This window comes from Hydra vulgaris, chromosome 09, assembly GCF_038396675.1.
Source record: "Hydra vulgaris chromosome 09, alternate assembly HydraT2T_AEP".
NCBI classification, from domain to species: Eukaryota; Metazoa; Cnidaria; class Hydrozoa; order Anthoathecata; family Hydridae; genus Hydra; species Hydra vulgaris.
In genome coordinates, this window is record NC_088928.1 from 23055151 (window position 1) to 23072811 (window position 17661).

The 17661-nt window shown below is 28.7% G+C and overlaps 1 protein-coding gene across 2 annotated transcripts in view; it reads right to left on the minus strand.

Moving 5' to 3' along the window:
* The window catches only part of LOC100210828 (speedy protein A), a 42269-nt gene extending 35574 nt beyond the window's left edge, over window positions 1-6695 (minus strand). Inside the window, exons 1-2 of one of the 2 annotated variants that reach the window (XM_065805066.1) lie at window positions 6587-6695; window positions 6184-6426 (exon numbers count right to left, since the gene is read on the minus strand). In XM_065805066.1, coding sequence (XP_065661138.1) covers window positions 6184-6400 — 217 coding nt within the window. In that variant the 5' untranslated portion in view covers window positions 6401-6426; window positions 6587-6695. Of the gene's footprint in view, window positions 1-6183; window positions 6541-6586 lie in introns of those variants that run through there. The other variant, XM_065805065.1, reaches the window with a different exon arrangement.
* Window positions 6696-17661: the final 10966 nt, after the last annotated feature.

The following is a 17661-nucleotide window of genomic DNA, read 5'->3' on the forward strand; positions in this document are numbered from 1 at the left end:
TACTATCAAAACTCCTTGGTTTTTAGATGTAGACTGTGTAGTTTTGAAGTAGCAGGATACTGATTTTGACTTTCTGAACATGTTTTTTTCCCTCCATGTGATTTTTCACAGCTCTCTGATCTATATTTCATAAGTTGAATTGAACTTGGCATTTTTTGCATTTGACTGGCTTTTTATCTGTGCCATTTACAAGCCATTTTTTAAACAATGGATCATGCAAAAATTCTTTATTGAAATAAACTGTCATTCAAAAAATTTAAATTTTTATCTATTCTAAAAAAAGAGAATGTAAACACAATATGGTTTAAAGAAACTTTGTAAGTCTTCACCTGTTGCAGCTATTTCTACACAAAAAAGCAGCTAATAAATTCATTTAAATTATTAATAATGGTTCCACTCAAACGTTTGCATAAACTTTTTATTTGGTTTATACTATAAATAAATGACCAGAATAAAAGTTAACTTTTTTTAATAATGATCAATTATAGTAATTTGAACAATCTTTCGAGCTGTATAATTATTTAATTAGATAACTAAAAAATGAATATTATTTACTATAAAATATTTAAAACATTAAAATAAAATAGTACAAAATTAAAAAATTCCCTGAATTTCTGACTGGGGCTGCATAAGCATTTATACATCCTAAAGTATAATTTTTTAATTCAAAATTCATGTCATATTTTGTATATATGAGCATACATATACATCATCACAATCAAGATGATCATCATAATCATTATCACCATCATAATCGTGATCATGATCATCATCTGATCATCTTCTATTTTGGCAAATACTACATTATATAAATACTAAAGTTTATATAAATATATAAGGATATTGTAAGCCAGCATCTAAATAAGTAGCAAATATATATGTTTATATCCATAATATGTTTGCATAAAGCATTTCTCGGAAGCTTTTATTCCTTCTAGAATAAAACCTCCTGAGCTTTTATTCCTTCTCTTCAATTTAAAGTCAAGTTTCTATCTACTCTACATTTTTAACTATCTTGAGCAGTTGCTTTATTAAATATTAATCTTTTTTTTTACATGAATATCTCTTATAATTATCGATCTTCATGAAAATTTTATTTTATCTAAAGTGGCTCTATTTGCGGACAACTCAACTTTATACTCTTATCTTGACAAAAAATCTTCACTTTTTGACTGCTTAGAACAAGCAGCAGATTTTTAATCTGATTATAGATTTAAATTCTGGACTTAAAATCCAAAATTTTTGTTAGGCAACAAAACTCATTTATTTCTTGCAAAAAAATGTTGCAATAATGTTGGCATTCCTATACTGATGAATAACAACTCTCTTACTCTCAGACAAAGTCTAAAAGCACATTGTAAATATAAATAGACCTACATTATCTGCCAAGCTTGAGCCACCCTCCCATTGATGTAAAGTGGCATTTCTTTTTCTACAAATACTATTATGGTCAATACTCAAATGAGCTATCAACTCTACTACAATAAACCAAAACTCATTCTTGCTTTCAGTTTGTGCTGACTTTAATCAACTCTGATGACAAGCTTACGTCTTGCATCATTCACCACACATTAGTTTGATATTTAGATATTTCTCTTTATGCCACTTCATTTTTGATGGCATTTTGGCGAAGTACAGTTGACAAACGCTATGCAACAGTATGATTAGGATCATCACTTAAGTCCCCCATCTGATTTATGAAAGTAATATAAATGCTTACTTTGTGCAAAATATGCGCAAATTAAAATTACTATTCATACCTGACACTACATCCATACTTGGTGAAGTAAAGGTTCCGAAACAGTGTTTTGTACTTTTCTATCATTTATCTAATACATTTAAATTTGTATAAATGAGCAAAAAGTTTTTAAATATTTTAAATTTTTCTCTTATTAATATGCGAGTTCTTCCTAAAGGAAAATTTATTTTGATTTTATAAAATATTATGTGTTTTCACTATTATTGTTGTTTAACTATAATTATATTTAAGGAACACAGAATAAGTGCATCATGGGTACCTAAATTGACTGATATAACCATAGTCACAGTGTAGTTACATATATTAACTGGTTTAAATAGATATAGGGGAAGAGGAGTGTATAATATTTTTTGCACTCCTATAGTTTGTTATAGAATTATATATAGTTGGTTATAAGTTATATAAATTAATAACAACTGAAAAAGAAAATAAATAACCTCCAACAATATTTAATTTTTGATAAATATATAGTTTAAATAACTTCTTTAGCATTAAGTGCAAGTCCATCTCCGTGAATGTTGTATTAACACTATAATATTTTATGCAGATCTGTATTAATTACTGGGTCATTCCATGCAAAATGGTGCAAATTTTTATGAGGTTCCTTATGGACCATTTCAGATTTTATTGAAACTTTTGGATTTTGTATATATATATGAGAAAACTAAATAACTTTTGAACAAGTTGGTTTTATACTTCAATTATTTTAAGATAGCAAGTATGCTATGAATAGTTTTAAAAAAACAAAAAAATTTAAACTCTAGTATCATAGTGGCAAGCTAAACTTGATATTTTTGATTTAAGATTGAAATTTTTTGTGATTTTAAAGAGCTTAATCTTAAAACCTAGTTCAAAAAATAATACAAATCCAATTGCCTGTTGATCTACATGTGGTGGATAAATATTAAAAAAAAAAATCAATTAATTAAAGAGCTTCATTCAAAAGTTATAGGTCATCAAAATGAGGATGATCAAGATTTTCTTAAATTGGTCTGCGATGCAAACCATCTGTAACCCAAGATGGCACTTTTTTTTCTTCCTAAAATTTCTTATACGCATCAATCAAAGAGTGTTAATTCATAAAAACCAAAAAAATTAATGGGCACTTATTTATAATCCCAAAAGATAGTCTCAAAAGGTCAGGTAAATTTACCATAAAATATTACTTTTTAAAAGTTAAGTTATTATTTCATTTAATTTTATAATACTAGTCTGTCAATCTAAAAAATACTAATAAAACCAAATAAATTGTTGTAATCTAGAACTAATTAATAATGAGTAGTATGCATGAGCTTTCTCCTTGCTGTATTTGTAAAGCATTAGATGAACAGTGCTATCTTATCAAGTTTAACAAGTTTAAAAAAAGTAAATATTACCAAGAACTGTCTAGACTAAACCAAAAGCTTCTTTCTTTGAAAAGCAAAGTAGATCCCATAGATATTATTTATAACTATCACAAGAAAGTTTACTTGTTGAGGTATGAAAATAAACATCGAAGGTATTGTTGTAACTCTTTAAACAAGCACCCGAAAAAAGTAAAAAGTTTCAAAATTTAACTAACACCTTTATTTAGTACAAATACTATAATAATAATAATAAATAAATATGAAACAATATTTAATAATTATTATCTTTACTTTGTAGATTCTCTTAGAGTTATCAGTCTTTCATGTGCCAAAGATTTTGGTTTAATACCTAGTCAAAAAATTCAAACTAGTTACAGAAAACTCTGCATTGCAAACATCATACTACAAAAGAAAATGAACTCCAAGAAAAAGAAATTTATTTTGACAAACTTACATTAAAAAAAAATTTTAATTCAAGTATTGCAAGTTTTGTATGCTCACCTCTCAAACTTGTTTCAAAAAAAGTTAGAGTTGCATATGGAAAGCTTCTTCTAGTCAAAATGAAAGAACTTCATATTGAATTTAAAAAGAAACACAATTATCTTAAAGTTTGATTTTCAAAATTTTGTGAGCTAAGGCCCAAGTGGTGCATTCCTGTGGGTGGTGCTTCTGGTCTGCATGCAGTTAGTGTTTGCCAGTACCATCAAAATGTAAAGCTCCTCGAACAGAAAATTCCTGGAATTGCTGATTACAAAAGCTTATTGAAATTAATGGTTTGTAGCATTGAATATAGAGATTATTTAGAATTATAGTATTATGTAGAATTATAGTATGCTGCACAGCCGCAATGAATGTCCTGGTTTTGTTAGATTACATTGACACTATGTTTAATGAAAATAAAGTTGGTGAAGTTAATTTTTATCAATGGCAAAAACGAAATTTTCAATGTACTTTGGCACCAGCAACTTCACCTTTAGATAAATTTATTGAAATAGTTTATGAACAGTCAGATTATTTACGAGAGCATCATTTTATATCAAAAGGTCAAGCCACCTACTTCCAACATTTAAAAACTAATTTATAAGAAAAACAAGCTTTAGTTCTTCTTGACTTTGCAGAAAACTATAGTTTTCTAATACAGGATGCAGTGCAAGGTTTCCACTGAAATAATAGCCAGGACACTTTGCACTTCTTAATATTTCAGAAAAGCATCAAGATTTTCATATTAAATTTATGAAAAAATCTTCTTTATGTAACAAATTCACATAGCCATGCAAAGATGATCTCTGTTGGGTACCCCTGATGCATATTTTATGCAAAGTACAATCTCTTAAGGTCCAGTCTAACAGAGGAAGATTTTATAATGTTGAATTAAAAGAAATAAATGAGTTTATTTAATTGTTTGAGAAATATATAAAAATATTCTAAATTTATATATAAACAAATCTTTTAAAATATTCAGTGTAATACGTTTGTATTTGAAACGTTTATAAATTTTTATCACTACAATTTACAAATTGCAAAAAATTTTGTTATAAAGGGGGGAGAGGGGGGGGGGAGGAGGAGGAGAAAGAGAGTATAAGTTTTTATCTATTGGGATCATAAGGCTATAAGCATTGATATTATTAAATATTATTTTATAACAAATAACATTATTTAATTCAATGCATTTATTTATTTTGTTAACTTCAGATTTTTTTATGGAAAATTTACTGGACTTTTATAGACTATCTTTTGGGATTATAAGAAAGTGCCCATTAAATTTTTTGGTTTTTATGAATTAACACTCTTTGATTGATGCGTATAAGAAATTTTATGAAGAAAAAAAAGTGCCATCTTGGGTTACAGATGCTTTGCATCGCAGACCAATTTTAAAAAAATCTTGATCCACTTTATTTTGATGACCTATAACTTTTGAATGCAGCTTATTAATCAACTGATTTTTTTTTTTTTTTTTAATATTTATCCACCACATGTAGATCAACAGGCAATTTGATTTGTATTAATTTTTGAACTAGTTTTTAAGATTAAACTCTTTAAAATCACAAAAAACTTAAATCAAAAATATTTAAGTTTAGCTCGCCACTATGGAAAAAGTTAAGATGCTAGAATTTAAATTTTTTTGTTCTTTTAAAAGTATCCATAGCATACTTGCTATCTTAAAATAATTGAAGTATAAAACCAACTTGTTCAAAAGTTATTAGCTGTAAAAAATGATGAAAAAAACCTTTTTTCTTGTAGAGTGAAGTTTTATGCAAAATAGCCCACTACTTAAATAGCATTTTCTCAAGAACCATATTAGATATTGATCTAAAATTTTCAAAACATACTTTTCTATATATATATATATATTTACAAAATTAAAAAGTTTCAATAAAATCTGAGATGGTCCATGAGGGACCTTTGCTCCACTTGGCATGGAATGACCCTATATTACTGTTCAAATATATTCTATTATAAAATTGCAGACGCATGGGGAGTCTAGATCAACCTAGACAAATTTAAGCCAATTTAAGCAAAGGACTTGTTGTTTACAATGAACATGTCATTTAAAATTTTTTTATTTTAGATCTTTTTATAAACAGTACATTTTTATATAAAAGTTTTTGTAAAAAATTTTAATTTGATACTTAAAAATTAACTTTTAAACATTGGTTTTAATTTTACACAATTATTCAGAAAGTTTACGCAAATTGTGGTCTCTTGTCGCATAGAATAGAGATACTAGAATTATCCATATGATGAACTTAGTAGAGACTTATCAACACACTGCTAATATAGTGAATATATCTAATAGTAGAAACAAAACCTAATGCAATACCTTTCACATACTACTATGCAAAAAGTATCCCTACTAATATACATATCAGTGAAGTTGCATACCATATCAAAAAGCTTTAAATAGTAGAACACCAAAATGTGTTGCAATTCTGCTGCTGAAATATAGTGATACTAGATTCCCCTTTACAACTATCTACCAGATATGTAAATTGTTATTAGGAATACTGTATAAAAAAGCTAATAAAACTAAAAAACCATAAGCTAACTAGAAAACTAAACTAAAAACTATAAACTTACCAAAAACTTTAAAAAAAGCTGCTAAAAGAGAACCCTTATCTGGAGTTATTCGACAACTAAATTTTTCTTTGTTCAATTCTGGTTGACTAATTTCCTCAGGAAAACTCAATGACTTTCTAGAACGTTTTGGCAATATATGATAACTTTCAGGAGTATAAACAAGATTTTCATTTGATGTACACCTTCTTATCTTTGTAGCATATTTTTGAGTTGACATTTGACTTTTTTTCTCTACTGAATCTTCTTTATGTTTTTTTATTTCAAATAAAGAAATATTTGAACCCATATACTTTTATAAATAAATTTCCTTTTAGAATTATTCAACGGATTTACATTCAATCAAATATTTATTATTCTACAATATAAAAGAAAAAAATTTATAACAATGAACAAAAATTAGTACCTTCAAGAGATTCTGTCCAAAAATATCTATGAAATTTGTTGAAAAAAAAACAAGAGCTTCAGAAATACATTTTACTAAAAGTCGAGAATTATAGGTAAAGAAAATATAAACCTCAAATTTTTACTTTGACGAAAAAAGTTATATTATTCAGGAGTACTTTGTATTATTTAGTTAAGTATTTATATTTTTCTTAATGATTTTTTTTTTTTTATGTTTATTGTATTTCCTTTTAAAATTTTCCCGCTGATGTTGTTATTTAAACGTAAAAAATAAATGACTGGTTACATTAGTAAAATTCAGCTCGATCGCGTTTAATTAACCTCGAGTTTACCGCGATTCATTAGGATATAGTATACAATAGACCGCACAGTGAAGCGAAATGGTCAAAAAGCGGCCAAAACTCAAAATTTTGTAAAGTAATAAACGTTTTTATCAAGTTATTGTTGCAATTCAAAAAAAACTTAAAAAGTGGGTAATTAAAAACTTTTTAAGCTGTAGACCCCTCTCCTTACCCCTTCTTCCCTCCCCCTCCTCCCTTGAATTTTCAATACAATTTTTTTTAATTTCTAGATTCTAGAAATTATTCTAAAAATATTTTCTAATTGAAAAAAATCTTTACCTTATTTATTAAGCATTAATATGTAATCCCTGATTATATATACTGATAAGAGAATTTTTACATGAAAAAGTTTAAATTTGAAAAGATAACATTTATTAAGAAAAAAACAAACTATTCATCTCCTCTGAGGAAGTCCTGTACGTCAGGATCAAGGTTAGGACGAGAAAATATCTTAAGGTTCCTGAAAGTAATCAAAGAGATGAAAGGGTCGTTTCTTATAAGTAATGGAATTGAATCTGCGTCACATTAATTCTAGATATTTTGCATGTTTGATTGAGTCTTGCATTTCGTATGACCTTATTTTGTGCTTCCTGAACCTCCTCCGAATACGCTCCAATGGGAAGATCTAAATGCTCAGCAATTAAAAATCCATGTTCCAGAACCTTATGAAGTGTAGGTGGCTTAATGTACCAAGGATAGGTTTCCACTATCAGCTCTGAAGTTTTATAACAGTATGCTTTAAAAACATCAAAGTTCAAGTGGAATCCACTGCAAACGGCATTCAATATGTTTCTTAGTCTTAAAATGATGTCCAAACTAACTGCTGTTATTTCAGAGAAAGATTCTGCTGCTAGAAACGCCCTCCTTGCAGTGTTTCCTGTATTGGTATTTCCAAATCCCTGCTTAGTAGAACCAACCACTAAGCTTAACACCTCTCTAAACTTTCTTTTGATTTCTTTTTTTCAAGATTTTACAGATAATTTATCTTCTGGAGATTGGGACTGGTATATTTAATATCCATTTTATATCCCAAGTGTAGAATGAATTCAAAAATTTGTATTCAGCAGTGCAGTGTGGATAATCCTAAAGCTATAGCTTGCTTTTGCAAACTTTTTCTCTAATTACATCCAGCTTGTTCATTTCACTAGGCTTGGCAGAACAAACATTGCAAGATTGAGTTGAGTTTGTATCTCTTATTGCATTCACTGCTTCTGTTGAAAGATCTGTGTCATTAAACCTTTGATTGTATACACTTTGAGATGAGGCTCTATCCATTCCAGCTTTCATATAGAATTTTCCAGTTGTTTCCGATCCATCTAGACACTTTGTATTAGATATGTTTATAATTCTTGATAAAGTGTGGTTCACCATTGACTGAACATAACATTTGACAGATGTTTCTAAAATTTCCAAATTTTCTGGATAACATTTTGATTTTTCATCAAATATTACTTTGACTGAAGGGTATATCTGCATTCTGTTTCAGTGAAGAGTTTCTAATAACTTGATATTGTGAATCACTGAGATTGCAAATTATCTTTAATGCAAGGGCCTCTTCTGCTTTCATCATTATTGGATTCGTTTTTGTATTTTCAATAATTTTCCTGGCTAGAGCTGGATTTTTAACAGAATCTTTAACACCTTTTGAAAAGTCGGTCTTTCCTGGGCTTGATTTAGCCCTCAACGCAGCAGCACAGGCAAGTTCTTCGGTACAATGGTCACCAATCAAACTAAAAAAATATTTTATATTTTTAGAAATGTGTACTCATTTAAATAAAATTAGCAACCAAAAACGTAGCATATAGATTTTAATATACCTGGATACCTTTCTCCTTTTAGCAACATCTGTATTCAAGATTCAAGAAATACGGATGAAACACTTTTCCAGGTATGATGTGAACTCCCAAATTTTTTATTTTAATACTATTGTCAAATGAGGATGTGTTTCAAAATATTACGGTTTTTGGAGCTTGAGAACATGAAGAACACAAATAATGGCACCCTCCGACCCTTTGAGAGGGGGGACAGTATTTTAAACATAATTGTTTTCAAAACTTAAAATAAAATTTAATTTTATCAATAAAATTTAAATTTCACAAAAAAATCTTTTGGCGTTCAGAAGTAATGACCCCGTACAGTTTACAACCCCCTCATTGTGGGGGGAAAAATATTTTTTATTTTTTAAACTTATAAACTTTATACATAAGTATAAAAAATAAAAAAGATTTTTATTTTTTATACTTATGCCCATAAATCCATTTCGGGCAATTTGGCGCAGCTGATTTTTTTTTTAGTTATCTATGATAACAGCCCCTAGGATAAAAAAGTCATTTCAGGGTGGAACTCTGCAGAACTTTTGAGATATATTATTTTCAAAAACAATATTTATCGTAAAATTTATATTTTCACCTAATATTTTAATTACTCATTTGGCAAAAGCTATATTCAATATTTTAAACTTTTTACTTATGAAAAAGATAAAAGAATGCCTAAATAAAGTTTTATGATTAAAAAAAAAAAAAAAATCATCTAAATGAGTAAAAAAAAAGAAAAATTAGTGTTATTAGCTAAAGTAAATGTCTAACATTAAATCTCAAATTCAGTTATTTGCAAAGAAATCTTACTCTAATTTGACTCTTGAATATAATGGCCATACTTTTCCTGACAGTTAAACAGATTAACTCATTGGTAAACATCCAAATCACTCTGGCTTCCAACGCTAAAGTTAATTCTTAATTAAACACTTCTACAGTTTAAGCTCCAGAATAGATTTCCATCATAGTCTTTTCCTGACAGTTAAACAGATTAACTCATTGGTAAACATCCAAATCACTCTGGCTTCCAACGCTAAAGTTAATTCTTAATTAAACACTTCTACAGTTTAAGCTCCAGAATAGATTTCCATCATAGTCTTAAAAAGTGTTCGCCAGAACTCTCTTTTTGATAAACTTTTAAAAAGTGCTAAATATGTGGTTCCAATTTTTCAAAACTCTAGAAAACACTTTGACCTCTTTAACTTCCTTGCGATTAATCTTCACTTTGTTATTAGTTTCTTTATATAAAGGTTTTGAGGTTATGAAACTATTTCTTTCTAACTGCAGTGGTAAAGTTGTTCTTGAAGGCCTACCCAATTCTTTATTTTAAGTAACTTTAAGACGACCAAAGTTCTATCTTTGCTCCTGGATTGTTTCTTATCTACAATAAAACTCTTCATGAAATCTAAAGTGGCTCTATTTGCTGACAACTCTATTTTATACTTTTGTCTTAACAAAAAGTCTTCACATTTTAATTGCTTAGAACAAGCAGCTGTTTTTAAATCTGATCTCAATATTAAGCTGTTTTCAAATCTGATCGTGAAATATTGTTGGCATTCCTATATTGACGTATAACCTTTAAACCCTCTTAATCTCAGACAGAGTCTAAAAGCACATTGTAAATGCAATTAGACCTGCTTTATCTGCCAAGTTTGAGCCACTCTCCCATTGTTGTAAAGTTGCATTTCTTTTTCTACAAATACTATCATGGTCAACATGCAAACGAGCTATCACCTCTCTAAAGATACATCAAAACTCATTCTTGCTTGGCTTTTTATTCAAGACAAGTATGTATAAAATTATACTACAAAAATTATTAAAATTTTTTTTTCTAGCCCTAGCTATAAACCCCTGCTAAATTGTATAATTTTGCCGGGGCCTAATTTGCAAAAAGTTTTATTTTTAGCCGGGGCCGGGGTTCTGGTTACTATTACGATATTATAATAATTTCACGAGTTTAATTATCTTACCGCGTTAAGACAATTTTAAAAATTAATGGAGTCGGATGTTTAAAATCAAAATCGGAACAAGTAACTTATAAAATAATATAAAAATAAGTCTGCAATCATATGTAAATAACCAATAAGATTTTCAATTCGCAACTTGTGGGCAACTTTTAATACATATTTTACATAAATTTAATATCACAGATCACAATTCTTTTTTTTGTTTGTTCTTAAATGAAGACTTTACAAATTCATGATCGTAAATATAAACAGGTTCGTTTACAATTTATAATATATACAGTGGGCGGCCAAATTAATATATATGTGGTGGGCGGCCAAATTATTAGTTACACTAAAAGAGCTCATAGTTAAGCTCTTTTATGTATTCTTATGTTAAACTTTTATATAAATATCAGTGCTACTAGCTTAAATAAATATTTTTCTTTAAAAAGTAAAACACTTATTTAAACACTATTAGTATTTTAAAGCATTTATTTAAGAAAAATCATAAAACAAAATGTTTTTTAGTATTTGGTGGGGCCACCTTTTGTATCAATTATTGCTTGTATCCTTCTTGGCATACTTTGGATGCAATTCTTTACATTTGCTTTTAATTCCTAATCATTATGCCATGCATTTTTTAGTGCCTTTATGAAACTTTTTTTGTTGGTTAAAGTTTTGTGCCCAATTATCCGCTTTAAAAGTTCCCAGACGTTCTTTATTGGGTTTAAGTTGGGAGAATTGCCAGGCCATGGTAAAACAGTAACATTTCTCAACTTTAAATATTTTGTCACTGATGTGACTAATGTGTCACTGACTTATCCAATAATATTTCAAATTGGGACTCATCTGAGAAACACAAATAAAAATATTAAATAAATACTCATATAAATGTTTTAATCAGTGATGCTGTTGCAATAAACAATTAAATAAGTGTTTACTTACATTTTCCAAATCTTCAGCAGACATATGTAGGTGTTGTTTTGCCCAAGTAAGACATTTTAATTTCATTGTTGGCATAAGTTTAGGTTTCCTCGCAGGTCTGTAGCATTTAAACCCTAGTTCTGCTATTGGACGTCTTGTAGTTCTGTTAGAAATCTTGATACCGGTTTCTTGTATGATTTTAGTAACTGCTTTTGTACTTTTTCTTCGGCTTTTAACACAAATATTACGAATTGCCCGTTCAACTCTTGGGGTAAAGATGCGTGGTCTACCACATTTTCCACAAATATGTAAAAAGATGCATTGTGCTTGTTTTTGCATATTTATTTATAAAAATTGTCACATTTATTTATAAATGTTACAACTTCATAAAAAAAAGAAGAGAAAACTATTAAATTATTAAAATCTATTATATAGATATTAAAATCTCAAAGAATGTAAGAGTAGAAGCAAATTTATTCATTTAAAACTCATATTTAATTGCAGAATTCGAGAAAAAACAAACTGTAACTAATAATTTGACCACCCACTGTATATATATATATATATATATATATATATATATATATATATATATATATATATATATATATATATATATATATATATATATAACACACATATACATATACACATACATATATATAAATGGCCTGTATGTATATATATATTTATTTATATATACATACAGGCCTCGGCGGGAAGCGATAGCTTTAGCTCTCACCCACACTCCCATAAAACGGTTTACGGGAGCTATATATATATACATATATATATGTATATATATATATATATATATATATATATATATATATATATATATATATATATATCAGAGCCTTAACCACAGTTTTGATATTAGGGGGGTCTATGGTTCTTTTAAGGAGGGAGGGAGTAAAAAAATATTTTGATTTTCATTTTTAATGTATACTTATTGAACATCAAACTCCACATCTATGAAACAAAAAAAAATGTAATACTTGCGTCAAACATCGTTTATCTTTACAAAAATGCTAACTGAAATTTCTCAAAATGCTTATTCGTGTTTGACATTTATTAATAAACTCGTTTTTGAAATCAACCAAATCAGATTTGCCCACTGCTTCCACGTGAGTATGAAGAACTAGCAAGTTGTTTAGGTGGAAATCAATTGATGTCAATCGAAGGTAGGTTTTAACTCTTTTTAAATTGGGGAAAGATCTTTCACTAAGAGCATTAGTAGCTCGTATGACAAGAATCAGCTTGTAACCTTTACAAATTCGGTAAGTAAACCTCTTTTAGAGTGATCTAAACTCTTGAAAAACAAGATGAGATCTTTGATTGTGAACTTTTTGATGTCTCAACCTAATGATGTTGCAATGCTTGGGAGAAAGGCAGTGTGTGTTTTAGCTAAAGATTGTCTTGACAGTAAAAGCGAACAGATTGCAGATGATTTTCCGAACTTTTCCTTTTTATTGACTTAGGAAGAACTTTCTGAAGATCAATATATAACTTATAATCAGGTTGATCAAACCTCTTTTTTTTAAAACTGATAATGAGATCAAAAGCTTCAAAATACAATTGGTGATAATGTTATTTTTGTGAATCATAGAAACGAGGTTTTTTGTGGGTTAAGAGTTGTTTTTAAATAATCTGACATTTTTCTTTTTCTTGAGAGTTTAGGGTCAGCGACACCTAGCTGGATTTTCCATTTCATAGCACGTTCCCAAAACAGTTCGTAAATTTCGCTTCTTCGGGATTTTAAAAAATATAAATATAAAAATCCTTTGACCAAAACCACATCATGATTAGTTAAAAACCATCTTTTACATTAGCTTTTATTTTGTTAGGTACATTCGGAATTTCAAATATTAACTTAACAACAACAACAAAAAAAAAATTCGCACGTGTTACAAACTCATTGTTCTTGATGAATAATGAATAATAAATAATAAAAAAATTTTGAATTTTGCAGATCGTGTGAATTATTTCTCAATAACGTAAGCTACTATGGCATTAGTCTGATTGTTACAGAATATCATTACGTTCAGCATGTTAGGAGCATTTTTTGCAATAAAATTTAGTTTTAAAACAATGCGACAAAACGTCACCATTCAATAACCACTATCACTATAAAGCGAAAACATGAAAGTTGATTAATTCAGTAGAAAAATAAAAGTCTAAAGGAAATAAAAAATATGGAATGTCTTGAAACATATTTTTGCATATATGAAAGTATATCTGTTAAAAATATTTAACATCTTTGTTTTTCCCTAATAATTACAGTTTAAAATTTTTTAAAAATGGCCCCCCTGGTGGTTACGGCTCTGTATATATATATATATATATATATATATATATATATATATATATATATATATATATATATATATATATATATATATATATATATATATCAGGGACGTGGTGGCCCTGTACGAGGGTACGAGGACTCGTACTGGGCCCTGATTCTGGCTTAGGAAACTGGGCCCCAAAAAGGAAATTAGGCCCCAATCCTCAAAGAGAAAAAGTTTATTTTAGTTCTATAAATTTCTATCAGGGCATTTTTTACAACATTTTATTTAACTTGCTTTCACGTCGGTTTGTTTGTTTGTTTGTGTCCGCGCAAAACAAACACTAGGTCAGCGGTAATAATAAAAGAAATACGCTAAACTTTAGTTCAGCCTAAATAAAAAATTCGTTAAGAAAAGTAATTGAAACAAACAAAAAACAAAAAACTTTGTTTAGCGCTGTGGAATCGCTGTGGAATAATAATAATAATAAAAAAAAACGTTGTTGATCTGAAATTGAGAGATAATATACAATAAAAAAGTAACTATTGCTTTAATCTTTACTTATAAATAGTAATTAAAAATAATAAAGTTTTTAAAGTAAATAAGTAAAAAATAAAATATATTATAAACAAAGAAATATAAAGAAGATAGCTAAATATAAAAAAGAAAGCCGGAAACTGAAATTAATTGATTAGAGCTTGTCTTGCTCGAGAAAGAGAACGGAAATTTCGAGCTAAAGCAAATGAATCAGCTGAAAAACGAGCATCTCGGCTAAAAAAACGAAGAGAACGATATGTTGACGCAAGGATGGCTAAAACAGTAGAAGGTAGAGGCAGTATTGCTAAACGAAAAGAATACCGAAAACAAGCATTGTAGTGACGAACGATTATACGATGTTTTCCTCTTTATCTGATGAAATTAACCATCCCATTAACAGAAACAAGAGAAAATTGTTATTGAAAAGTTCAACACAATAAATATATAAAATGCATGAATTCATTTGCTTTGCATTGATAAATATGGTTAATATATGCTTGATAAAAAAAATTGTATGCTAAATGAATTTTTGTTATTACTTTCATTCACTACTACTCAATATGCTCCCGTCCACTCCCTATCAATCCATGGAATTTATAAATAGTGCTACTATTTATAAATTCCATGGACCGATAATAGTTATAACTCAAACGAAAGAAACCAATGCCCTGTTTTCTATCATAGGACATATTTTTAACTTTATATTTATTTATGTTTCAGGTGGAATAAAGGAAAAAAAAAGAAAGAGGCAACATGGAAATACAAATCTGGTGAATTGAAAGCAGCTGGTAATGATCCAAAACAAATAAAATTAACAGCAGGTCTTGCATCAATGCAAGTGCAACAAATACAGAGAAAAATCTGGGACATCTTTTACAGCAACAGAAAATGTAGAATTAAGATCAACATCCATTGTGAATATTACAAGTAAGCCTATTATTGAAACAGAGCCAATAGCAGAGTTCAGTAGCCAATCATCTGTACAATAAACAGACAATAATCAAGATGTCATAATTGAAGCAGATAAAGGAGCAGAACTACAATATTCAGAAACATTCAGAAACTGAAACATTACTGAAACTGAGTGAGTGAATATAGAAATGGGTAATTATTAAGTGCCTGTACCTGGAGCGGTGGGCCTAACTCTGGCAGAAAAGATTATCAGAAGCAATCAGAAAACGTTGTAAATGTTAATGAAAATGATCCAGCTAAATTTCTAGAGCTGAAAAATGCAAAGATGATTGATAAAAAGCAATTTATTGTATTAGGGCCAAATCTGCCAGCAAAACATTCAAGGTTATCTAAGTATTACACTGAATCAGTTAAAGTTAATGACATTGAAGTTGTGCAGAAAAAATCATGGCTAACCTACTCTCTATCGCAAGACAAAGTTTTTTGCATTGTTTGCAAAGCAATGCAGACAACGCAAAAAATTTCTATTTTTTTACGTTTCTTTCTAATTATACACAAAACATCTAATTCATACTATGACACAGATAGTCAAAACGGATATTTTAGAAGAGATATATAATTCAGTACTGTTTTCACTATCAGCTGATGGCATCACTATTACACTCTGTAAGCAAACTTCTATTGTATTACGTTATTTTACGCATGCTGCAGAAGATGCCGTTGTAAAGGAGGATCTGATTTCAATGGTTTAAACTGAAACAACTACAGGTGAAGGAATAAGTGAAAAAATCAAAGATGAACTCAAATTAAATAACGTAGATAAGTGTGTGGGTATGTCTTTTGATGGTGCGAGCAACATGCAAGGAATAAACAAATGATTTGCAACACACTTGAAGCAGTGTTCTCCCACGGCAATAAATACTTATTGTGGATCTCATGGAACAAATCTGTTTATGAAAGCTTGTGCAAAATTTTCTGTTGTTTCTGTTAACCTTTTTGAAACCGAAAACAAGCCTGGTGATGTACAGAAATTAAAGACTTTTTTATACAGAAACTCAAGGAAACGAAATAAGATATTTAAAAAGTTCGAATCTCTTTTTGAGGATGTGGATCAGTCTCTTAAACTGGATGCTACCCGCAGTGTTCGTTTCAGTTCCTTACAAAATGCTACAGACCGACAGCTGACACTATACTCTGCAGTTAATGATTGCCTTGAACAAATTTCAAATGACAAAGAACTTAAAATGAATGTTCGAAGTGAAGCAGAAGGTCTTTTATCCCAATTTCAGTCATATGAAGCAATTGTGACTTATATCTCTTCAAAAATTTTTTTACTATCTTGGGTCCCCTAAATTAAATACTTCAAGGAGAAACACTTGATTTTTCCATTGCTATAATGTCTGGCTAAAGATCAATGGCTAGCAGAAATGTTTTATACTGTAGAGGATTCAGCAACTGCAATTTTTATTGGCAAATTTTCTTCTCAGCGGGAATTTTAGAAAGCATAGACATCTTTTTATTGAAGAATATGATTGAAGATATTAGTCATAGTTTTCATAACTCTAATTTACAAGAAAAAATTCAATCTGTGCTTGAAAAATTCAAAATTGGTATTGAACATGTTGGGGATCGTGTTCTCTTATCAGTGGAACATGAGAAAATGTAGAATTTGACGCACTTAGACATAATAAAAAACTATGCTGATACAAATAAGTTACGCAATATTTTGTATCCATAAAAAACTTTAAAAGTATTTCACTGGGCCCCTATTCTGAAAATTCGTATCTGCTTTTTAGGTGCCACCACGTCCCTGATATATATATATATATATATATATATATATATATATATATATATATATATATATATATATATATATATATATATATATATATATATATATAAATATATGCACATATTTATATTTAAAATTTTTCTAAAATTAGTAGACAAACATTTTCCTCCCTCTAATAAATTTCATAAGATTTTTAACAGAAATACCATTAAAGTAAGTTATAGTTGTACAAAAAATTTAGAAAGAATTATAAAAGGCCACATCTACGCGTTAATTAAAAAAAATGAACATATAAAAGTAAAAAACACTGATAATTGTAATTGTAAGCAAAAAATAGATTGCCCTCTAAATGGAAAATGCTTTTCGAAAAATGTAATTTACAAGTGCATTATTTCCTCACAAAATAACCCTGATAAACAATATATTGGCTTAACCGAGGGGGAATGGAAAAAACGTTATGTCAACCACAAACAATCGTTCAAACACAAAAAATATTCAAAAGAGACTATGCTGTCA